The 26200-nt window shown below is 38.2% G+C and overlaps 1 protein-coding gene across 3 annotated transcripts in view; it reads left to right on the top strand.

Annotated features, from left to right (window-relative positions):
- Pkhd1 (polycystic kidney and hepatic disease 1) overlaps positions 1 to 26200 on the top strand; it is a 560304-nt gene that overhangs the window by 374978 nt on the left and 159126 nt on the right. For 2 of the 3 annotated variants that reach the window (NM_153179.3, XM_011238384.3), the window contains exons 53-55: positions 3667 to 3804; positions 20133 to 20246; positions 22979 to 23066. In NM_153179.3, coding sequence (NP_694819.2) covers positions 3667 to 3804; positions 20133 to 20246; positions 22979 to 23066 — 340 coding nt within the window. Of the gene's footprint in view, positions 1 to 3666; positions 3805 to 5292; positions 6062 to 20132; positions 20247 to 22978; positions 23067 to 26200 lie in introns of those variants that run through there. The other variant, XM_006495521.2, reaches the window with a different exon arrangement.

Raw genomic sequence — 26200 nt, 5'->3', positions numbered from 1 at the left:
GTTAAGTGACTCCTGGTACAGAAGTCCTGGACCACCTCAGAGACATCTGTCTTTCCACTTGGGTCAGGTCTTCACTTTTCTGTTCTTGAGGATAGTGATATATTTGTACAAGACTAGGTCTCCTTTGTTTTTTATTATTATGCCCAGTACACAGGGAAATCCTAAAGATATTTCTTAGAGTTAAGTTTCCAGATAATTCTTTTAAAGCTTTTTTGTATTTCTGATTGTCACAATAGAACATGTTAAGAAATCAACCCAAAAAGCAGTTGCTCGGCAAGAGATACTAGGGCAACTATGGTGGTGCTTAGCACTTGATGGATGAGCAAGTGGTAAAAGAGTGTGATTTGGTACCCAGAGACACCACCCCATGGTTGGTCCTAAGCCCCTTTGGGGGGAAAGGCAGTCTTTAATTACATCTGGAACTCATTATTTCTTTTTGGAGGCTCTTTCCAGATCAGCTCCCCCATCAGCCTCCCATTGAGCAATAGAAATTCCAGATGGTTCCCTCCATATGCCAGAGCTCACTCTCTCAAGTAGGATAGATTGGTCATTGACAGAATAGGATGGAGGAACTGCATCCATCTAGGAATAGGTGGAAAGTACTAGGGGACAATGAAGATAGAGGTGCATTTGTTTAGTGGGTTAGAACTTTTTATGAGTGACCTCTAGAAGTGCTTTCAGGAATTTCACAGAGATGATGCTTGTAGAGCGTATAGCATATTGGTTCAGATTCACACCAGGACAAAAACATACAAGCTGCCCATATATTTGAGGACAGTTTGACCTGGCAGTTGTCTGCTCAAGGGGCCAGTTTCAGCATAAAGTTTGTATTTCTTGGCTCATTTCAGTGTCATCTCTGCAACTGTGATACAAGGAGAACCCCTTTAACAGAAAAGGTTAAACGAGATACATTTATTTCATCAGAGCAGAATAGATACCTTAGCATTTTTTTTTCAACCAGAAGTATCTGGAAATAAAAAAAAAGTCAGACCACGTCCATCTAATTAAAGTGTAGCATCGCATCAAGTCTATATAGCATTATTTTACTAATGTATCTGTATCATGAAATGATAAGAAACACCAGCCATTCATCTTTCATTTCAGACTTCTTGAAAGGGTTGACATATTGCAAGAAAGGAAAGGAAGAACAAAGTTGGAGAGTTGAATCTAGGAACCTTGAAAGTGCAAAATATAACATCTAAAGAAACAATACTAATACTTCTCTTCCCTGCAGCCCCTCCTTTCTTCCTGGATGTGGCTCAATTGTATGTATGTGTGTACTCCTTGGAATGGTTCTGAAGACCCAATGTAAACTACATTTTATTTCATATCTTGATAAAATACACATGAGGGAAGAATCATATACTGGTCCCATGCAGTTAATCTGTGTGTGATTCTTAGGAAATTGGTTGGGTCATTTGGAGTAGGAAGGACAATTTAAAAGGAGAGTTCCTTTAAGATGGGCATGTTATAAAATGAAAACCCCAAATCCTATGTATTTGTCATATTTTTACACAGGAGTTACCTTCAAGGAGTCTAGTGTCCTGTGTGTGTGTGTGTGTGTGTGTGTATTGTGTGCCTGTGTGAATGTGTGCACATTAGTGTGTGTCTGTATGTGTATGTTCTGTACACATTCTTTGAACAAATGAATTAGTTATTTAATTGTGTTTATTGTTTTGTGTAATCAAATTCTATATGCAAACATTGGCTATAGTTTGGGACACATGAGGACCATTTACACAAAACTTTAATTTCTAACACTCTTTTCTTGAAATAACTTTTTACTTCAAAATTGTGAGCCTGCTTAATATAAAAAACTATAGCATTGTCTTGTTATTTCACTCTTTTGTTTGAATGTTATGAGAAGAGCCTAAGATGAGACTGAGGTCTATGTCTCTGTCGAGCGAGTTCTTATATACATGCTAGTAAGCTGATGGACTCTTGGATTACCGGTGTGTATGAACTAAACTCTCCTGAGCTGGAAACACTTGGTTAATTGTGCTTATTATAACATTATAATGTTGTTTATTTCCAACATTATAATAAGCACAATTTCTTTCTTTTATAAATTAGTGTTCTCCTCTAAAAAGAGGACAGGAGGGGCAGCCTTAGTGATAATTACTATTTAATATGCAATTATGTGTGGATGTAACTCAAACAATACATGCTAATGTTCTGACTTAAATATGTTGATAATGTCTTGGGAGTATGAAAAAGGCAGAGTGTTTCTCTAGAGCAGTAGTGATAGAGATCACTAAGGAGGAGGTAAGGAGTGCTTTACTGTCAGCTAGAATCCAGCACCCTCATGGAGTGAGTGGTGCTGCTGATGCTGGACCATACAGCTACTTTGAGATCAACTCCTTGTGCTCAGCTGAGAGAAATACCGTAACAGAGGGTATGGGCTAGGCTGAAGGTGTTATACTGGAAGAATGCCTGCATGTCATTGGCTTCAACTCAGTTACGTGACTTCATTTAACTGTAAAAACAGATGGGGTCTACAACTGTAACCAGTTAGCTTGCATTCTCCTAGTCTTTGCCACAGGAGGGAATGTCTGGTCTCCTAATTAAGGAATCATGCAAGCACTAGCAAGGCATTACTCACGACAAGTTAATTTGCCTGGTCAGGTACCTATGAATGATACAGTACATTGTTTTCTGGCATGAGAAATGAGATTACACTATCAAAAGAACTTTAAAAAAATTCTGTACACTGGTCAGTGATTACGGTACTTGAAATTTAAGCAGAAACATTTATTGGACATCTTTAATTCATGTTGAAGAGAGCAACAGTTAATACTTCAGCCTACATGAAATATTTACTATTTTAAGTGAAAATGTTTTATTCATACATTACTTTATTGTTAAGTTCAGGCAAAATCTGTGATTATTTCTCTTGAAGTTATACAGAAAAGGCTTTTCTGAAATCGATAAAAGGAGGAGATGAAGGGAGGAGGGTTGAAGATAGGAGAATAATGGTTTGAAGTCACCCATAAGCCCTATAAGTATGCCAACCAAATGGATATTTGTATATGCAATGCTTCTCTTCAGCACTTACTGAGGAGTCATTGTGGACTTTGTATTACTTTGTAAACATTAGGGGGTTACCATAATCTATTAAATATTTTAATACCCACAAAAGACCTGTGAGGAAGTAGATACTATTTTCATTCCCATTTTACAGAGAAGATAATTGAGACAGAGAAGGATAAAATTGGTCTCCCATCTAGCACGTAGCAGATCTGAGATTTAGAACCAAATTGTCTCTCCTTTCAAGGCCAAGGCCTTAGCTATTGCTCTGTATGCCTTGAAACTAGAGTTAAAATTGAGGACACACATATGAAGCTTACAGAGTTCATATCTTTCCATACTAAACTTGTATGAAATTGGGGTTGTATTTGCAGTATTTGAGGATATAATCAAAAGTTTTTGGCCATAACATTTGTTGTATTAAGGAGTGACAAAATTTGCTACACATGACTGACATTCTTTCCTATTTTTTAACAAGACTGCCTCATATGGAATATTTATTCTGGTTGCTGTACCTGGCCTGACTCGGGTAACAACAGGAGCAGTTCCTGAATTGTCAGAAGCATGAAGCATCCCTGAAGGAGAGAAAGGGGCTCTCATCTTAGGCTAATCTCTGAGTGATCTTTTTGTCTCCTGCAGACAAGACTGTTCTTGTGGATACTGATCTCCCAGTGCTTCGATGCCTCTATGTGATGGGTACCTTAGAATTCCCTGTGGACAGAAGCAACGTTCTGAGTGTGGCATGCTTACTCATTGCAGGAGGGGAGCTGAAAGTAGGTGAGTAGATGCTGGGGTATTGGATTGGGAATGTAATGGAAGTCAAGTTCTGGGAGAGAGCACTCATGGAAACAGAAGGTAGCAGGAATCTGCTGCCTGACATAGGCTGGGGGTGGGGTGGGGGTGGGGCTAAGATTAGGGATGGATTTCCCAGGGCATGGTTAGATGTGGATAATGGGGACTTCTGGTTCTTCTTTTTCATTCTCTGTCCATAATTCCCTTTTGTTGCCCTAGAGGGACTCTTAAGTCAGATAACATGGAGCCAAACCCACCACAGCCTCACACTGGCTGTTTGACCTTAAGCAAAATGCCCAGGGGACCTCCATCTCCTCATCTGTAACATGTGCATTAACGGAATCTATCACAGGGACATGAGATGTTTAAATAACCAGAGGCAGCTACTCATGTGGTCTTTTGTTAGTGTTTGATATAAGACACATTATGTCACTTTATCAATCAGGGCGTTCATACACAAATCAATAACATGAATTAAACATCTTTAAAAAGTATTTAAGCATGTAAACTATTTACATAATTACATGTTTGGGATGGTGCATACCTTAGGACTAGTAAAGCCAGATTTTTTTTTTCATGCTTTGCTGAAAAAGGTGAAGAAAGGCGCTATTCCTGGAATCCAGACTTGTAAGTGTGGAGATGGTTATTGGAGAGACTCATGAGGGTTTGCATGGCAGGGACTCAACTGGCTGATGAGAGTGTCTTGCAGGAATAAGTACTCTAACCTGTCTCTTCTCTCCAGGGTTGGAAGTCAGAGAGTGCTCACCAGTACTGTGTTGATAGGCCAATACCACTTGGGGCATGGCACAGATTAGAGATGGCAGCTTAGGAACGTGGGCATCAGCAGAAGTTGTTCAATATCGTTGGCTTCCAGCTATCAGAACAGACATGGTGTGCCTACAAGTCAGCTGACTTTTCCAGCCACCTCATGCCGTCAGTCTTGGCAACGATCTTTGCATCTGTAATTCCTGCTCTTTCTCCATGTGTTGCCTCAAATACCAATTTTCCCACCATACACTTGTACAAGGCTTCTTTTCTTTTACCTTGGGTATTGGGACACGTAAGTCTCTTGTCTTTTTACCTGTTCCTTCATTATGTTATTTTTGCTCATCTCTCTGCCCTGGGAAACATTTTCATTTCTGATTAAGATTATTCTCCCGTTTGTTCAGCAGTCTCTAAAACACTCATCTAATCACTGATGGAAATATTTAATGAAATGAAATGTGCTTGTGTCAGTAAAAAAGTGTTTGAAGCCATCTTCTTATGACCAGAGATCTTCTTTCCAGGCTTCTGGGGTCACTTATAACCAATAACTACCAGGCTGAGATTTACACCATTGAAAGAAAACAGCAATGTGCCAGCCTCCAGTTTTGCTTTTGATATTTTAGATTTTAAATTATGTCTATTTCTAACTTGATTTTACCCATCACTAGATAATAGTGTGTCTCTTTTCCTCTCACCCATGTGTTCCAGGCCTAAAGGTTGCTTATTGGAACCCATCTGCCCAGTCCTATGTGTGTTATGCCTGAAGGAAGACTTTCAACCCATCTGTCCACACCTACAGAAATCCCAACATGAGAGAGATAATAAACAAACTAGTTAGTAAACAAACTTAATAGATGTGGACATTGATGCAGCATACTGCCAGAGCATATCTGTTCAGTAATGCCATTTCATCCAAATCCTAACAGTGTGGAATTCTGGTTCTTGGTGGTTATGATTCTGAGGCAGTGGAGGCTAACCAAAGATCTCATCTGACTTTCAGAATCATAGAATGCTACACTTGGAAGTAAATTAGAGATCAAAGTTGTATCATGAATGTTAGAGTCAGTTACGTTATTTGCTCAGTGCTTGACTTACTAGAACACACGCATGAGCAGAAAATATAGCAGCTAGCGAAAACAGGAAAGAAAACTGACCACTATGTTCTAGCTATTGTTATTATAGTGGCTGATAAATGCATCATGCGCAAAAACATGTAACAATAACAACAAACATCCCCACAATATATATTTCTTCGAAAATATTTCGTTTTAATTATGCATACAAGTGTGTGACTTTGTGTAGGTAGTGCTATTGGAACCCAGAGGAGGGTCTCAGACACCTCCTGCCTCTACAATAGAGCTGGAGTTGCAGAGTTGTGAGCCTTCTGATTAGGAGTGTTGGGACTCAGGTCCTCTGTATGAGTCACCTGCATTCTTAACCGCAGAACCATCTATCCAGCCAGCATGTATATCTTAAGAGATGGTAAGATTTTATAACCTCAAAATCTTTGATCTATTCTTTAGCAACTTAGCTTTTGGCTTTTGCTTTTCTTTTATAACATTTTTATTACATTTTTACACATTGTATGTGTTTATGTGTTTATATGTGTGTTTATGTGTGTGTGCACATGCATATGTGTGTGTGTGTGTGTGTGTGTGTGTGTGTGTGTGTGTGTGTGAGAGAGAGAGAGAGAGAGAGAGAGAGAGAGAGAGAGAGAGTGCATTTAGTTTTGAGCATGCCATAATGCACCTGTGGAGGTTTCTGGACAACGTGGAGAAGTTGGTCCTCTCCATCCATCATGTGGGCTGTGAGTCCTGGGAATCGAACTGAACTCAGAAGGTTATCAAGCTTAGTGGCATTGGTGGCAGGCCCCACTTCAATATAGTCCCAAATTTCATTAAATATATCACATACTAGAAAGTTCATAGCTATCAACCTTGAGGAAGATATAGAATTACTTTCAGGAATGACATTCCTGGATGAAGAAAATGAAGAAATTAAGTAAAACAGAAGAAAGAAACAAATAAAAACAAAACAAAACAAAAAAGCAACATTTGTTGTTGCCTCCCTTTCCCTCTTTTTCTCTTTTATATATATTTTTTTTAATTCAGTGATCACCTCAGTGCCAAGATGAGAGAGAGAGAGGGAGGGAGAGAGAGAGAGATATTCTTGTGTTTTTTTTTGTTGTTGTTGTTTTGGAAAAACATATGATGAGACTAGGAGAAACGATACATTTATATGACAAGAGTATGTTCTAAAGGAAACTAAGGAAATACTCTGTAGATGTCCAGGTTGGCTACTGGCCACTAGAGGTTACGTGGTTAATAAAGTGTGTTCTAAAGAATCATGCAACCTCTGACCAAAGAGAACAGAAGGACCTAGACCTATAGCAAATGGGAAAGACAATCTCAGCCTTGATGAACAGCTCATGCAAAAGGCTTGGGGCAGGAACTTGCCTTGCAGGGTGGGAGGTGAAGAGGTAGCTGCTAGACTAGAGAGTTATAAAAAAATAAGATTTTAATTGTACTTTAGAAATTCATTGTACATCTTCCATAAAATTCTCCAAAAGTAACTGTTAGTTGGGAGACTCCACGACTGTATGGATCAGTCCTTCCCAGTTTTCACGAGGAAACTGAGGTTGGCAGATTTTTCTAACATGTTTCAAAACCTTGCATTTAGTAAAGCACAAAGCCATGAGCAGCCTCTGTCAGAGTTTTCTTAATCCTCTTTTCCCAGCTTCCAGTAGCTCAGCATCTATTAGGAATCCTTTCCTGTGTTGATTCTTAGAGTGCTTTCGGTGTCTTATTTCTGGTATGTTCTGCCTGTTCTTCTCCTTACTATATTTACTTTACTGATATAATGTATTAGTTTTCAAGTATCCTCTTCATTAAACTGCAATGTTTAATGTATGTTGGAAAACTTGTTACTGGCAGCTTCTGATAATGTATGTAATTGGTATATGGTTGAATGTATATGAATAGACTGAGCTCTACACTTTCTGTCAGTGCATTTTTACCCCTTAGCACATATCATGCTCACACGTGCATATCTTTGAGTCAGGAATTCTGGTGTTAATGTTGAAATGACCATGGTGCATTTATCACCTGCAGGAAAGGAACTGAGCAAGTATGAAAACACAGTAAAAAAGCTGGCGATTCAATTTCAGTTTTTATACTCTGTCTTGGACCGATTAAAAATGCCAACACCATCTCAAATAAAACTTTGGTTTGTTGGGTCCATTAACTAATTTGTGTGTATCTGCACAAGAGCACCTGCCTGGACCCATCTCTTTCTTTTATGTATTCACTTAAATGAGTGATTGCACTAACTCATTTACATGTGTTCCTTGAATCATTCTTATTATTGATGTTAGCATGTTATTGACACAGATGTTCAATTCACTTTATGCTTTTAAAACTGCATGTGAGCAGACAGCCGGCCACCGTCCGGACCAGAGGACAGGTGTCCGCCTGGCTTGGGAGGCGGCCTCAGCCTCAGCAGCAGCGGTCGCCATCTTGGTTCCGGGACTCCCTGGAACTTAGGAATTTAGTCTGCACAGGTGAGAGTCTGTACCACAGAAGCTGACAGCTTCTGGGAACTGCCAAAGCAACACAGCTTCTGAGAAAGGCCCTGTTTTGGGCCTTCTTTTTCGGCCAGGAGGAGGTCCAAAAACAAGATATCTGTGCACCTTCCCTGTAAAAGAGCTTGCCAGCAGAGAGTGCTCGGAGCACTGAAACTCAGAGGAGAGAATCTGTCTCCCAGGTCTGCTGATAGACAGTAACAGATTCACCAGAAGAACAATCTCTAAACAGAGTCAACTATAACTACTAACTCCAGAGATTACCAGATGGCGAAAGGTAAACGTAGGAATCTTTCTAACAGGAACCAAGACCACTCACCATCATCAGAACCCAGCACTCCCACTTCGTCCAGTCCAGGACACCCCAACACACCCGAAAACCTAGACCTAGATATAAAAGCATATCTCATGATGATGGTAGAGGACATCAAGAAGGACTTTAATAAATCACTTAAAGAAATACAGGAGAACACTGCTAAAGAGTTACAAGTCCTTAAAGAAAAACAGGAAAACACAATCAAACAGGTAGAAGTCCTTACAGAAAAAGAGGAAAAAACATACAAACAGGTGATGGAAATGAACAAAACCATACTAGACCTAAAAAGGGAAGTAAACACAATAAAGAAAACTCAAAGTGAGGCAACACTGGAGATAGAAACCCTAGGAAAGAAATCTGGAACCATAGATTTGAGCATCAGCAACAGAATACAAGAGATGGAAGAGAGAATCTCAGGTGCAGAAGATTCCATAGAGAACATAGGCACAACAATCAAAGAAAATGGAAAATGCAAAAAGATCCTAACTCAAAATATCCAGGAAATCCAGGACACAATGAGAAGACCAAACCTACGGATAATAGGAGTGGATGAGAATGAAGATTTTCAACTCAAAGGACCAGCAAACATCTTCAACAAAATAATTGAAGAAAACTTCCCAAATCTAAAGAAAGAGATGCCTATGAACATACAAGAAGCCTACAGAACTCCAAATAGACTGGACCAGAAAAGAAATTCCTCCCGACACATAATAATCAGAACAACAAATGCACTAAATAAAGATAGAATACTAAAAGCAGTAAGGGAAAAAGGTCAAGTAACATATAAAGGCAAGCCTATCAGAATTACACCAGATTTTTCACCAGAGACTATGAAAGCCAGAAGAGCCTGGACAGAAGTTATACAGACACTAAGAGAACACAAATTCCAGCCCAGGCTACTATACCCAGCCAAACTCTCAATTACCATAGATGGAGAAACCAAAGTATTCCACGAGAAAACCAAATTCACACATTATCTCTCCATGAATCCAGCCCTCCAAAGGATAATAACAGAAAAAAACCAATACAAGAACAGGAACAACGCCCTAGAAAAAACAGGAAGGTAATCCCTCAACAAACCTAAAAGAAGACAGCCACAAGAACAGAATGCCAACTTTAACAACAAAAATAACAGGAAGCAATAATTACTTTTCCTTAATATCTCTTAACATCAATGGTCTCAACTCCCCAATAAAAAGACATAGACTAACAAACTGGCTACACAAACAAGACCCAACATTTTGCTGCTTACAGGAAACACATCTCAGAGAAAAAGATAGACACTACCTCAGAATGAAAGGCTGAAAAACAATTTTCCAAGCAAATGGTATGAAGAAACAAGCTGGAGTAGCCATCCTAATATCTGATAAGATTGACTTCCAACCCAAAGTCATCAAAAAAGACAAGGAGGGGCACTTCGTTCTCATCAAAGGTAAAATCCTCCAAGAGGAACTCTCAATACTGAATATCTATGCTCCAAATACAAGGGCAGCCACATTCATTAGAGAAACTTTAGTAAAGCTCAAAGCACACATTGCACCTCACACAATAATAGTGGGAGAGTTCAACACACCACTTTCACCAATGGACAGATCATGGAAACAGAAACTAAACAGGGACACACTGAAACTAACAGAAGTGATGAAACAAATGGATCTGACAGATATCTACAGAACATTTTATCCTAAAACAAAAGGATATACCTTCTTCTCAGCACCTCATGGTACCTTCTCCAAAATTGACCACATAATCGGTCACAAAACAGGCCTCAACAGATTCAAAAATATTGAAATTGTCCCATGTATCCTATCAGATCACCATGCACTAAGGCTGATCTTCAATAACAAAATAAATAATAGAAAACCAACATTCACGTGGAAACTGAACAACACTCTTCTCAATGATACCTTGGTCAAGGAAGGAATAAAGAAAGAAATTAAAGACTTTTTAGAGTTTAATGAAAATAAAGCCACAACGTACCCAAACCTTTGGGACACAATGAAAGCATTTCTAAGAGGGAAACTCATAGCTCTGAGTGCCTCCAAGAAGAAATGGGAGAGAGCACATACTATCAGCTTGACAACACATCTAAAAGCTCTAGAAAAAAAAGGAAGCAAATTCACCCAAGAGGAGTAGACGGCAGGAAATAATCAAACTCAGGGGTGAAATCAACCAAGTGGAAACAAGAAGAACTATTCAAAGAATTAACCAAATGAGGAGTTGGTTCTTTGAGAAAATCAACAAGATAGATAAACCCTTAGCTAGATTCACTAGAGGGCACAGGGACAAAATCCTAATTAACAAAATCGGAGATGAAAAGGGAGGCATGGCAACAGATCCTGAAGAAATCCAAAACACCATCAGATCCTTCTACAAAAGGCTATACTCAACAAAACTGGAAAACCTGGACGAAATGGACAAATTTCTGGACAGATGCCAGGTACCAAAGTTGAATCAGGATCAAGTTGACCTTCTGAACAGTCCCATATCCCCTAAAGAAATAGAAGCAGTTATAAATAGTCTCCCAGCCCAAAAAAGCCCAGGAACAGACGGGTTTAGTGCAGAGTTCTATCAGACCTTCAAAGAAGATCTAATTCCAGTTCTGCACAAACTTTTTCACAAGATAGAAGTAGAAGGTACTCTACCCAACTCATTTTATGAAGCCACTATTACTCTGATACCTAAACCACAGAAAGATCCAACAAAGATAGAGAACTTCAGACCAATTTCTCTTATGAATATCGATGCAAAAATCCTCAATAAAATTCTCGCTAACCGAATCCAAGAACACATTAAAGCAATCATCCATCCTGACCAAGTAGGTTTTATTCCAGGGATGCAGGGATGGTTTAAAATACGAAAATCTATCAATGTAATCCATTATATAAACAAACTCAAAGACAAAAACCACATGATCATCTCGTTAGATGCAGAAAAAGCATTTGACAAGATCCAACACCCATTCATGATAAAAGTGCTGGAAAGATCAGGAATTCAAGGCCCATACCTAAACATGATAAAAGCAATCTACAGCAAACCAGTAGCCAACATCAAAGTAAATGGAGAGAAGCTGGAAGCAATCCCACTAAAATCAGGGTCTAGACAAGGCTGCCCACTTTCTCCCTACCTTTTCAACATAGTACTTGAAGTATTAGCCAGAGCAATTCGACAACAAAAGGAGATCAAGGGGATACAAATTGGAAAAGAGGAAGTCAAAATATCACTTTTTGCAGATGATATGATAGTGTATATAAGTGACCCCAAAAATTCCACCAGAGAACTCCTAAACCTGATAAACAGCTTCGGTGAAGTAGCTGGATATAAAATAAACTCAAACAAGTCAATGGCCTTTCTCTATACAAAGAATAAACAGGCTGAGAAAGAAATTAGGGAAACAACACCCTTCTCAATAGTCACAAATAATATAAAATATCTCAGCGTGACTCTAACTAAGGAAGTGAAAGATCTGTATGATAAAAACTTCAAGTCTCTAAAGAAAGAAATTAAAGAAGATCTCAGAAGATGGAAGGATCTCCCATGCTCATGGATTGGCAGGATCGACATTGTAAAGATGGCTATCTTGCCAAAAGCAATTTACAGATTCAATGCAATCCCCATCAAAATTCCAACTCAATTCTTCAACGAATTAGAAGGAGCAATTCGCAAATTCATCTGGAATAACAAAAAACATAGGATAGCAAAAACTCTTCTCAAGGATAAAAGAACCTCTGGTGGAATCACCATGCCTGACCTAAAGCTTTACTACAGAGCAATTGTGATAAAAACTGCATGGTACTGGTATAGAGACAGACAAGTAGACCAATGGAATAGAATTGAAGACCCAGAAATGAACCCACACACCTATGGTCACTTGATCTTCGACAAGGGAGCTAAAACCATCCAGTGGAAGAAAGACAGCATCTTCAACAATTGGTGCTGGCACAACTGGTTGTGATCATGTAGAAGAATGCGAATCGATCCATACTTATCTCCTTGTACTAAGGTCAAATCTAAGTGGATCAAGGAACTTCACTTAAAACCAGAGACACTGAAACTTATAGAGGAGAAAGTGGGGAAAAGCCTTGAAGATATGGGCACAGGGGAAAAATTCCTGAACAGAACAGCAATGGCTTGTGCTGTAAGATCGAGAATTGACAAATGGGACCTAATGAAACTCCAAAGTTTCTGCAAGGCAAAAGACACCGTCAATAAGACAAAAAGACCACCAATAGATTGGGAAAGGATCTTTACCTATCCTAAATCAGATAGGGGACTAATATCCAACATATATAAAGAACTCAAGAAGGTGGACTTCAGAAAATCAAATAACCCCATTAAAAAATGGGGCTCAGAACTGAACAAAGAATTCTCACCTGAGGAATACCGAATGGCAGAGAAGCACCTGAAAAAATGTTCAACATCCTTAATCATCAGGGAAATGCAAATCAAAACAACCCTGAGATTCCACCTCACACCAGTCAGAATGGCTAAGATCAAAAATTCAGGTGACAGCAGATGCTGGCGTGGATGTGGAGAAAGAGGAACACTCCTCCATTGTTGGTGGGATTGCAGGCTTGTACAACCACTCTGGAAATCAGTCTGGCGGTTCCTCAGAAAATTGGACATAGTACTACCGGAGGATCCAGCAATACCTCTCCTGGGCATATATCCAGAAGATGTTCCAACTGGTAAGAAGGACACATGCTCCACTATGTTCATAGCAGCCCTATTTATAATAGCCAGAAGCTGGAAAGAACCCAGATGCCCGTCAACAGAGGAATGGATACAGAAAATGTGCTACATCTACACAATGGAGTACTACTCAGCTATTAAAAAGAATGAATTTATGAAATTCCTAGGCAAATGGATGGACCTGGAGGGCATCATCCTGAGTGAGGTAACACATTCACAAAGGAACTCACACAATATGTACTCACAGATAAGTGGATATTAGCCCAAAACCTAGTATACCCAAGATATAAGATACAATTTCCTAAACACATGAAACTCAAGAAAAATGAAGACTGAAATGTGGACACTATGCCCCTCCTTAGAAGTGGGAACAAAACACCCTTGGAAGGAGTTACAGAGACAAAGTTTGGAGCTGAGATCAAAGGATGGACCATGTAGAGACTGCCATATCCAGGGATCCACCCCATAATCAGCATCCAAACGCTGACACCATTGCATACACTAGCAAGATTTTATCGAAAGGACCCAGATGTAGCTGTCTCTTGTGAGACTATGCCGGGGCCTAGCAAACACAGAAGTGGATGCTCACAGTCAGCTAATGGATGGATCACAGGGCTCCCAATGGAGGAGCTAGAGAAAGTACCCAAGGAGCTAAAGGGATCTGCAACCCTATAGGTGGAACAACATTCTGAACTAACCAGTACCCCGGAGCTCTTGACTCTAGCTGCATATGTATCAAAAGATGGCCTAGTCGGCCATCACTGCAAAGAGAGGCCCATTGGACACGCAAATTTTATATGCCCCAGTACAGGGGAACGCCAGGGCCAAAAAGGGGGAGTGGGTGGGTAGGGGAGTGGGGGTGGGCGGGTATGGGGGACTTTTGGTATAGCATTGGAAATGTAAATGAGCTAAATATAATAAAAAATTCAAAAAAATGTTTGCAACAAAGGCTAAAAAAAAAAACTGCATGTGAATAACTTTTTTTGTAATAATTTGTAGGAAGACTTCAAAGGTGGATAATCTGGAATAACATACCTACTCAAACTCCTGCCAAAATACTTAAAAAAGTAGATAAATGCTTTATAATTGTATAAGTAACATGGAATATTGGTTTTTGTATGAATAGAAAATTTTTATAAATATCTATATATACTTTATTTTATCCAAATAAATTGAGTAATGCATAGTCTAACAACTTTTGAATATTAACAGAATCCCTAAATAAGCAAGGTACACTTGCACATATTTTTAAACTGGGGACACAGTATTTTATCATTTCTCTGGATTGTCACAGCCAAGACATGTGATGAACTGCCTAGTTGTTCAGTAGATTATGTTAAGAACTTAGACTTTTATTCTGAAACTGTTCACATATTTTTTTAGGGCCACTGATGGGCATTTATCAGTGCTACCTCACTGTTGCAGCCAGAAGCCTGAGGTCATCATTAGCACCTGGCTTTGATTGTCAGGAAATGAAGTACTAGGTGTACAGACACTTCTTCCATTGCTTTCAGGATTGGAGCTTTCTCAGTACCAAGGAAGCAAATCTATATAGTTCATTGCCTTCCAAATTGGCAGTTCTGCAAGACTCACTGGGTGATTATGTAATTAGAAATAAACAAACCTGAGATAACTATAGATTACATCCTTCAGCCTAAAGCCATAATACCAATGAACAGAGAATCATGTCTTTTATTGTTAAAAATAATATATCAGGAATCAGAGAGAGATCTCAGTGGTTAAGAGCAGGTGTTGCTTTTGCAGAGTACCTGGGTTCAATTCTCAGCACCCACAAGGTGGCTCATAACCATCTGTAATGCTAGAGGCAGGAGATCTGATCAGGAATAGCATATTTACTCAAACTATTATAAAAGTACTAAAAAAGTATACACACACACAAACACATATATATTATTGCATAAGTGATATGGAATCTTGGTATTTGTGTGAATAGAAAATTTATATAAATGTATATACTTTGTTTCATCCAAATAAATTGAGTAGTATATATTCTAATATGCATTGTTGGGCACCAGACATGCAGCTCATGCATATATGCAAATGAGGCAAACACTCATTCACATAAAATAATAAAATAATATATCAGGCTAAAATAAATACTAATGTCTTCTTTCAAGCACATACACTTATAGTGGATAAATGTGCCACATGTATTTCCACAAAGACATGGTTTATGGCAGCTAAAGTGGATCAGCTATCAGCCAACTAATCACACTAACAGATTTCTAATCCAGGTAATGGTTGGCTAAATTTTTTTAAAGTAACATGGAAGATATGTGCTTTCTAAGTCCTATATTTAAAACTTTGTGTTTTATAAGTATAGGAAGCATGGAATTCCATTTTTGTTCTTGGAGAGTCCTAATAGATCCAAATGTCTAACATTAAATAATACAGGTTTTGAGGCTGGAGAGATGACTCAGCAGTTAAGAGCACTGACTGCTCTTCCAGAGAGGTCTTGAGTTCAATGCCCAGCAACTGCATGGTGGCTCACAACCATGGGATGGGATCTGATGCCCTCTTCTTGTGTGTCTGAAGACAGCAACAGTGTACTCACATACATAAAATAAATAATAAATAATTAAAAAAAATACAGATTTTGAAAGACCAGATCATTTGTGTTCAGACTCCATTTTAGAGTACCTGTCCTAAGGTTGTCCTATGGTTGAAATAAGTTAACTAACAGGCTAGTACCTAGTACCAGTTTCTAGGTTACTCCCCACCAATACCTGCACCAGTTTCCAGGTTATTCTCCAACAAATCTGCATCTCCAGGTTACAATCCTGCCTCTGACACTTCACTTCCTAACAACCACCAATCAGGAAAAAAAAAGTTAAGTTTATGGTTTGACCCTCAATGCCAGTCAATTATGTTAAAGGCCATAATGCGTTCCCCCAACTCCCAGTCAGATGTATACCAGGCTAGATAACCCCTCTTGCCTTTATAAATGCTTGCCTGAAACTAGGCTGGGGGCTGCACCCTCTGGTTCTGCTGTGTCAAAGACATCAGTGTGGCCCAAGCTCCAGCTTGTAAATAAAGACCCTAGTGCAATTGCATCAGAGTCACCTTGGTGGTCTTTTGGGGCTTGTGAACAGGCACAATAATTTCAAGATAAGATTTGCCATAGAAAGATATTTATGTCTAAATGGATACCACTTTTCACAAACATATTTATTTTAAAATTTTATTCATGCATTTTAAAAACTCTACTAAACCTGAAAAATCTTCTAATCTATTAAATATCTTTAAATAGAGAGATTTCAAAATCAATATTTTAGAATGTATGCTTTTCTGGCAGTACACTGTTTCTTAGCTCACAAGGAGAAGAAAACAGACAAAAGGTGCTTATATTACAGTCTTTAAAAAATTTGAAATAAAGTATGTTATGTCGTTAGAGCCAAGAAGGGCCACTTAACCCCAATTTAACTGACAAGGAAAGATCTGAATAAAGTCATGAAGACTCTGAGGAGTTCATCCCATAAGGGGTAGGAGTGGTACTCCAGGCAGAGGCAGGGAAGCACATGTTTTGGGACTTACTGTGGCTCAGCTAAAGAGCATGTTAGAAAAGGAGAGAAGAGGCGAGTTGATCTTTATGAACACAAAACATAGATGATGCTTCTCCTTGTTTACGATTTCAAAGCATTTAAAAAATATTTGCCATTTTTGGAAATAGCAAGCCAAAGAACTTTGAGGATTTATTCCTTTGTCCATACCGAATGCTAAATCTTTACTTCAGGTTTCTGAAAATACAAGGGTACAGCCATTTTCCCAGACTGCAATTCAGGAGCACAGGAGATTTTTAGAAATCAATTAGAGTGATGCCAGGTGTGGGTGGGAAATGAAGGACTGGGGAGAATGAACAAGACTGTGAACAGAAAGATCCAAAAGATTAGTAAATAACTTTGAGTGCGTTTCTTGATTCCAAGGTGTGGGCAATCACATTGATACTGTATGCTTAACTGTAAACTACGCTTATACTTGACTGTATCAAAGATAGTTAATAAAATAATAAAAGGTCCCTTCCCCCCTTTTTGTACATTTTGAAATTCATGGAATTCATTTGTACCATATCCCCCAAATCAATAATGGTTATCTTTGGTATACCAGAATTTATGTTCTTCCGTCTCCCCAGGTGATTTTAACATTTGGAACCAATTCTCTTTCACTTCCATTGCCCACCATCACATTAAGTAATGGCAACTATTCCTTGCTTTTCCCTTAGTTCTACGTATGCGCGTGGGCATGCACGCGCGCGCGCGCGCGCACACACACACACACACACACACACACACTTCCTAGACTGGCATTTATTTTATCTGAGCCCAAAGCCACTACATAATAGCTATGTGATTTCTGACCAGTTACTTTAGCTCTTCTTGCCTTAGTTTTCTTATGGGAATCTCTACAGTTTTCACTGAAGACCTGTGATGATATCGTGAAATCACTCACGAATGTGAAAATATCAGCAACATCTCCCAATTATAAACTATAGATTTCTTTTTCCTTTTTTTCTTTTTCTCTTTCTCTTTCTTTCTCTTTCTCTTTCTTTTTCTTCTTCTTTTCCTTTTTCTTTCTTTCTCTTTTCTCTTTCTCTTTCTCTTTTTTCCCTTCCTCTTTCTTTTTTTTTCTTTATTTTTTTGAGAAATAAAGATTTTTTTATTAGATATCTTTTTCATTTACATTTCAAATGCTATCTCCTTTCCTAGTTTCTTCTCCAAAAGTTCCCTATACCCTCCCCACCCCCTGCCCTGCTCCCCAACCCACTCACTCCTGCTTCCTGGCCCTGGCATTCTCCAGTACTGGGGTATATAATCTTCACAAGACCAAGGCCCTCTCCTCCCATTCATGACCGACTAGGCCATCTTCTGCAACAAATGCAACTAGAGACAGGAGGTCTGGTGGGGGGGGGTTACTGGTTTCAGCTTTACAAACATAAATCAAGACCCATGTGCTTCATCCCGGGCACTGTGTCTCATCCTGAGAAGAGCATCCCACCTCTAAAGGCAAGACTGAGAATATGAAGACAGCAGGCCCCCAAATGATTCACTCTCACCAGCATTCACAGATCCAGGAGGCACCTTATTGTAATGTTAGAATATCATGCCTTTCCTTCCCCTGTCCCCGCCTGACTGCTGAATAGTCCTAGGCTCCACCTTTTCCCTCTCCCATCTAAACACAAAGAATCCAAACTCTGGCCGCTTCAGATTCTCAAAGATCACGGCAGGCTGACTAATTTTGCCCAGATTTTCTGTGAAGGCTCCACATGTGCTGCAGTCTGGGGTTGCATAATTGATTTAATCTCCGATTTTAGAAAAACGCGTACAGCTCTTTGTGGGGCTCCGCACACATTTCTCTAGGGCAAAAAGTGTCCTACTTTTTGTCTCTGGTGTCTGTTTACTACTAGGACTTCCCTTCTGCCCCCAAGACTTTACCCTCTGAAATAAAAGAAATCACAGTTGGAAAACAGCTTACTGGAAAGACTTATAACAGCAAGATAAGAGTCACACTAGTGCTCATTTGCTTAACAGTCCCTGCTCTTTGCTTCCTTTCTTCTTGAACTTGTGTCCTTGGGTTAAGAGGATACTTTTGATTCTAGGCTAAGGCACTGTGGCATCTCTACAGAACAGGAACCTGCCTTAGTGTTGTAGCAGAAACACCTCAGCCATGGGTTCCAATGATTGTTCCTGAGCTGTGTGCTGTCCGGATAGATTTGTCTCTCAGCATCTTGTTGTTGACACTCTAATGGCTGGAGAGGATGATCCAAGGAGATATGGATAGAGCAAACCCAAAAGTTACACCAGGTGCATAAAAAGTGCCCTCTAAGGCATGGGAGGAATAATTTTATGCTACCTGAGAGAAAAGGCTAATCAAAATGACAAGTAGGTAATTTTAACTTTACCAATTATTCCATACCATATCTGTCAGTTCCCTACCCCCTTTTTGTTATTTTTTAGTAAACTGGTAAACTGGAAAGTCTAATTTGATAGTAGATAATTCTGGTGAGGCTGCTTCCATAGAATGTATAGTTTGAGGAGTACTTTTCTACTGGTTATTTCTTCAACAACTGATTTTGTAAGAATGGCATAACTTTCCTAGGTCATATTCACTAATATATAACATTAGCATGTCCCTCAGTATTTATTAAACTGTAAAGAACACGCCGGAAGAGAATGTCAGACACAAGTCCCATCTGCTGAGTGTCATAGGCTTATGATTTTTGTATCCCAATGATGTTAACAGAACGTATGCAAAACAATTTATTCCTGGTTTACTAAATGTTTGAAGTGTGTTACACATTGCTAGTTGGATAGTTTTAGGTAAGTTATATGTGGATATTTACACTGAAGCAAGAATCACACTTCTTAGGTTTGTAGGGAGCATTACATGCTAAAATCATGTGAAGGAGACAATAATTCACACAACCTTGGTCACTATATTATCCAGGACTTGCTGTAATAATAGTCTTTAATAAATAACCTCCAAGTCTCAGTGGTTTGTAAAATGAGTATTCATATTAGGAAGGGTTGAACCTGGCTTCAGCCTGCATGCTATTCTCGGAGGTTTTCTAAAGGTATTTACACTTCGGTACCCAAAGATATGAGGAATTCTGTGGTCGATAAGAGGTGTGTGGAATACTTGGTATGTATTGACACAGCCAGCTGACACCTGCCATTTCTTCCCTGTTTTATCCAAAGTTGGCTAATTCAAAGCACTTTACCAAATCTGCCTGGATAATAGGAGATGGGTAAAGGGTGCTCTGAGTCAGCTTGTGATGAGAAGTGGCAGACATCGCGTGATGAGTGACACAGCCTTCTTCAGAGAGTGTCACCTTGTTTATGTGACCAGTGACTTTCTCCATGCAGTCAGTATCATAGCACTTTCTCTGGAGTCTCTCTCTGCATTTCGGATTATCTTGGATAGCTTACTTTGCTTTCTTAACAGGCACTTTGGAAAACCCCTTAGAAAAGGACCAAAGACTTCTGATATTCCTTAGAGCCTCAGAAGAAGTCGTCTGTGACTATTTTGAAGGAATTCATGTTGACCCAGGAACAATTGGTAAGAGTTAAGTATGGTGTATGTTACAAATATAACCTGTGTATAATGGGTGTGTCTATGTTTTTGTGTGAGAGACAAATAGAAAGAGACAGAGAGACCAAGACAGAGGGACAGAGACAGAGAGGCAGAGGAGTTCCATTTATCAGATAGCTGCTGAATTCTAGACAGTTTATATTTACTCTTTGATGTATCAGATATTCAAAGTCCATTTACAGATACCATAACTGTGACTCAGAACTGATAAACTACATGTATGTGATGGCCATAAAAACATTCACTATTGACAGTATTTTCATCTGATACTTTCATAGTTTCATACAATCAAATCCTAAACTGTTCTGTATGAGAATATTAAGACTGGGGTATCTTGTACAGATACATATAATGTTTCCAAATCCAAGAGTGGTGCTATATGGGAATTATTCACTTTGTAAAAGGGAAAATTCTTTGTAGGAAGTAGTTTCATTTTCTTAAAAAAACAAAAAACAAGCAAACAAAAACCCATCCATTTCAAAACCAGATCCTTTTGAAATGAGTCAGGTTAGAGTCATTTACTATGTTTTGTAGGACTATGTTGTTATATACTCTAGATGTGTGTGTTACTATCTAGAGTCAGGATAATACTTTTATTGAATTTTTCTTTAGATGAACAGCCATGTTGGGTGTTTTAAAGGGATATGCAATATCTATCTATCTATCTATCTATCTATCTATCTATCTATCTATCTATCTATCTATGTCTATCTATCTGTCTGTCTATCTGTCTATCTATCTATCTATCTATCTATCTATCTATCTATCTATCTATGTCTATCTATCTGTCTGTCTATCTGTCTATCTATCTATCTATCTATCTATCTATCTATCTATTTATCTATCTATCTATCATGTATGCATACATATGAGAATTATGAACATTATGGGATATATATTCAGATGGTATGGGGCTTGTTTTCTTAGTTCCAAAATACCAAGTAATTGCTATATAATATGTTGAAATGCTTAGTAACTTTAATTTTTTTCTATGAATTTTGTTTATTATCATTATCATGATATGGGTAGATGAATTTAATTTTTCACAGTAGACAAAGAAGAAGGACTATACTAGGACACTTGATTTGATCCCTTTGTTCAATGTGTGCAGTAGTCACAGTGGTTGAAATATTCAGATGGAAGTCGGTCCACACTTCCAGGTGTGCTGATCCTGGCCCCAGCCACATGCTTCAGTGAATGTCTTTACAATTCTTACTGATAGGAGTTAAAATAAAGAATTCACAATTCACATCATACTTACCTTCTATGACATACTAAGCAAATGGCAGATTGTATTCATTGTATGTAGTTTATTACCTTCTTGAAACAACTGAGGAACAGAATCATTTTATAGTTAACCTTTGAGAATGGAAATAACCAAGAAATTTGCTTTTCTAGTTAATTGAATTTTCTGGATATTTTAGATTTTAAAGATATAGATTTTTTTTTTTTTTTTTGTAACAAGCATTGTTTTTGGAAATTTCTTTAAGTCATCCCAGAATCCTTTCTGCCTAGGTTCTTAGCCCATGATGAATAAAAGATGATTTTAGTTTTGTTGTTTGCTATTTTGTGACACGTGTTTATGAAAGTATATTATGAGGATCTGATTCTAGCGCATGTTCTAAAATCAAAGTTCATTTGCATCTACTAATCCTTATCTTATTTCATCTTCTAGCAAATCTGTCTGAATTAGAGTTTAGAAGAAATTACATACATTGGCACAAACAATTAAGGTTTCATCAGTTATGATGTTATTGTTTTGTGCCATACTGGATGCAAATCTAAGGCACATTGTTGATACCTCAATGACATTGTTATACTTTTCCCCTCCATTTATTTTTTTATAAAATATTATAAATAGTTTGTTAAATTAGTGGCTTGCAACAAAATGTTTCTCTATGTGTATGGCTATTCACATAATTCATTTGAGTGCAGGGTAAAATTAAAACTTGTAGTCAGGTGTGGATGTTTATAGACACATATTATTCATCTACATATTACCTATGTGAAATAAATATACATGGAAATGCATGATTACTGTTTTTCTCTTGCTGGAATGCATGGTCACATTTTTGGAAAATTATAGAGTATGAGAAATTATACTTAATATGATTGAAAATGGCCATGAAATATTTTTGAGGAAATTCCAAAAAACCCTGAGGGATATCCGCAGTCTGACAGTCCCTGGTAAGACTAAAATTTGTGAGTCCAAAATAAAACAGAGAATCTGTTCATGTTTCCCTTGATTATCTATAAATAAGATATTAAGTCTTAGCACTGAGAGCAAAGCTAATAGCATTGATATCTCATCCTCAGAAAATAGAACAAGTCTTTCCACTTGGAAAATCCAGTACAAATCATAAAATATCAAAACCGATAGACTTCCAGGAGATCACAAAAGTTCTGAAGTCACCTTAATGGCAGAAGGCTATGCCCCTTGAAAAAGTGCTGGTTAGCCATTAGATGGTGGTGTGCTTCTAAGTTTTTATATTGTCATTATCTGATATAGCTTTAATTTCTCTGTAGGTCTTTGGGTTATAGTTTTTCTGTTATAATAGAAATATTCTTTTTTCAAAGATAAGACAGATACCTTAGATCTGGACAGACACCTTAGATATGTTGTATGGTTTGTGTAAAAAGCTTTGAAACTTAAGATGGAAGTGTTTTCTGAGTGATTTGTTGATTCTTTAATTTTTCAGGAGTTTATGGGAAACTTCGCCTTCACAGTGCTTATCCTAAGAAATCCTGGGTACACCTTGGAGCTGACATTGCACCGGGAAATGAGAGGTAAGAGTCAGGGACCTTTATTTGTTGTTGTTTCATTTGGCTCTCTGTGGTGTTGGATTGTGAAATGAAATGCTAAATATTATTCAACTAAACATCACTGAAAGTTAAGTTCAAAAGCAGGAGCAACTAGGAGAAAAAATGTAATACATAATAAAATGGCGAAGTGTATGAAATCTAGGGAAAGGAAACTATGTACCAAGAGTAGTTTTAGGTAATGCGTACTTTTTAAAAATAAGCTGTAGAACTATGGGTTATGGGAGTTAGGACAAGGAGTAAGAGGTGAAAATATAACAGTGAGCCTTGATAAGGCACTATGTTGAGATACTGGCAGAAATAAATATGAGATGGAGCATATGAGGTTGAAGAACGTATCCACCATTGCCTTGAACTAGACAGATCATATGAAGAACAAACTGAGAGTGACCTACTATGATTTGGAAGACAAGATCAATAAATGAAAACAACAGAAGATGTGATCTTAGAATCAAAGATCAGAAAATGGAAATCTCTTACAGGTAACTGCCCTTACTAATAAGAAGCAGGGGATCTCCAACCGAAAGAATAAGAAAAATTCTAACTTTAGCTATGTTCTTCCTGGTGGGATTTCTTTAGCAGTTCTCTTTTTAATATTTAAAGATCTCCCATAATTTTTCATATATATATAATCATATATAGCATTGTTATATAGTTTTATATGTTTGTATGTGAATGTGTATATATTTGTGTATGCAAGTCCAAATACCTATTTAGCTTGAGCATAGTGCCCAGAGGAGGTTGGTCGAGGTTTTTGTTATAGATAAATGAATATTAAGAAGATTGATTGTAGGGGCATGAGTAGGGAGTAAGGTAGGGAGCACTCTCTGTAAGGGAAAGGTGAGGTGGGATGGCGTGAAAACTCTTGTAGGGGGATGGGAAAGGGTGCAACATTTGGAATGTAAATAAATAAAACAATTAATAAAAAAGATTGATTGTAACATTTGGTCCTGATGGTATAGAAAGAAAATTGATTTAATAAAGAAAAACAAGAGCCCAAAAGCTTGTTAGAATCTAAAATTCAAAGAGCATGGAGTTCTGATGACCAAGGGAAGAAGGATGCTCCAACTCCAGAAAAAACGAAATGGCATATACATATACGTATATGTATACACACATCCATGCTATATAATATATTTCACATATATATCAGTATATGATTCATTCTATATGATTATTTATAGTAAATATTCCCATTTAAATCTCTCAGAAATATATGAGTTGGGTTATTATCAACATTTTATTTAACTGGAGTCACAAAAGTTAGAGAAGTATTACGAAGCTAGAAGTTCTTACGGCTGAATAATATTTCTCAGTGTGTTTAATTCCACTGGTTATGTTCTAAAAATTAGAACTATTAAAAGCCAGCATCTCCTAGAATCACTCTCACAGAGGGATATTTTACTGAAAGTATTTTAAAAGTGTAAGTATCATAGCATAGTGGTTTTCTGTGTTGCTTAGCTGTTTTCTCCTAATTGAAACACTCCCTCCTGGAGAGAGGAAGAAGGTTCATAAGAATCAGGAAGTTTTCCAGGCAGGGAATCTCACACCTGTAATTGTAGTAAGCTACCAGTAAGGCAGGATCATCATGAATTCAAGGCCAGCCTGGGTTACAGAGTGGGTGCTTGGCCAGCTGCAGAATGTGAAGCTGTTCTAGATCATGATCTAGGAAGCTCATGAGTCTCAGGGTACTCCTGAGACTTGCAAGATTCATGTGGCTACTGTAGGGTTGCTTTAGAGGAAATAGAAGGGAAGAGATCCTTAGCTGAAACTTCCTGGTTTCCCCAAGAAACTCTAGTAACTGGGTGTGTGCTTTTATTAGTTGTCAGCCCATTTTGGGAAGGCTTGTCAGTGATGCAGCCCACGTTCAGTAACCCTGGTTGCTGTCCTACTTGTGCTTCTCTAAGTGACCATAATAACTTCATTATATGGCTAGGTATGGGTTAACTCTTAGTTCATCTATCACTGGTACCCTGGGTGGGGTGCATAGACACTTACTTGTTCATGTATTTCTAGGAAAACATGTAATAGTTGGATATCCTTTCTTTTCAAACTTATCAAGAGAACTTGACACATAAAATTTGTACATGGTTGATTTATTTCATAAGTGCAATCAATGAGGAAACTTCCAGGAAATCCCTTCTCATTTCAGTTCTTGCTCACACAGCCAATGGAGGCCCAGTGAGATGCTTTGAAGAGACCCTGCTTTCTCTTTGCTGTATGCCATTTGTAAACTTGCCTTCTTATATCTCCTTACTGTACCTGGTTGAAACTTTCAGTGAGAAAGATGAACCAAACGGTCATTTTGCAATTAGAATAAGTCAAAGCAGACTATGTAAAGCCAAAGAGTTTGTTCTTACACAATTCTGCTCATTATATGCCTACATTGCCCATGTAGACTCAGGCCACAACATGCATGTGTTCTCTGAAATTAAGTGGTTACTCTTCTAGCTAATCTTAAGGTATTTGTATTCATTCTATCTATTCTAGAGTTTTAAGCAGGAAAGCACTTGATCTTGTCTGTGCTTTGATCTGATGGAAAATGACTGCTGTTGCTGAGTTTGAGGCCAAAAGAAGATGACAAAGATCCTTACGAGATAATAACATCTTTTCAGTTTTTAAGGAGACACCTGATAGTGTCTTAGGTTAGGTGGTGTGTGTGTGTGTGTGTGTGTGTGTGTGTGTGTGTGTGTGTGCGTGAGAGAGAGAGAGAGAGAGAGAGAGAGAGAGAGAGAGAGAGAGAGAGAGTGAGAGAGAGAGAGAGAGAGAACCTGTTGATGAGAGGGGAATAAGACTGGGAACATCTTAGTTGCCCCTAAGCAACTCTGTGGAAAAGGTACCAGAAAGCAGAGAGAATATTATTGAGAATGTTTTGCAATTTTTTATTTGTTTTTTCCTGGTTAATCATCTCTCTCTCTCTCTCTCTCTCTCTCTCTCTCTCTCTCTCTCTCTAATAAACTACATAAGGCTTTATTTAGTCTCTTTGTCTCACTATCATGATATTCAAATGCTTGCTTTTAGCTGACAAGTAAAACCATTGAATGTTTAATGTGTTTGGAATCATGTTTTGAAGCCTGTATGTCATGCAATGACTAAACAGA

Source organism: Mus musculus, chromosome 1 (assembly GCF_000001635.26).
Source record: "Mus musculus strain C57BL/6J chromosome 1, GRCm38.p6 C57BL/6J".
Lineage (NCBI taxonomy): Eukaryota > Metazoa > Chordata > Mammalia > Rodentia > Muridae > Mus > Mus musculus.
The sequence above is the reverse complement of the archived record's forward strand: the minus strand, read 5'-3'. Positions and strand labels throughout refer to the sequence as shown.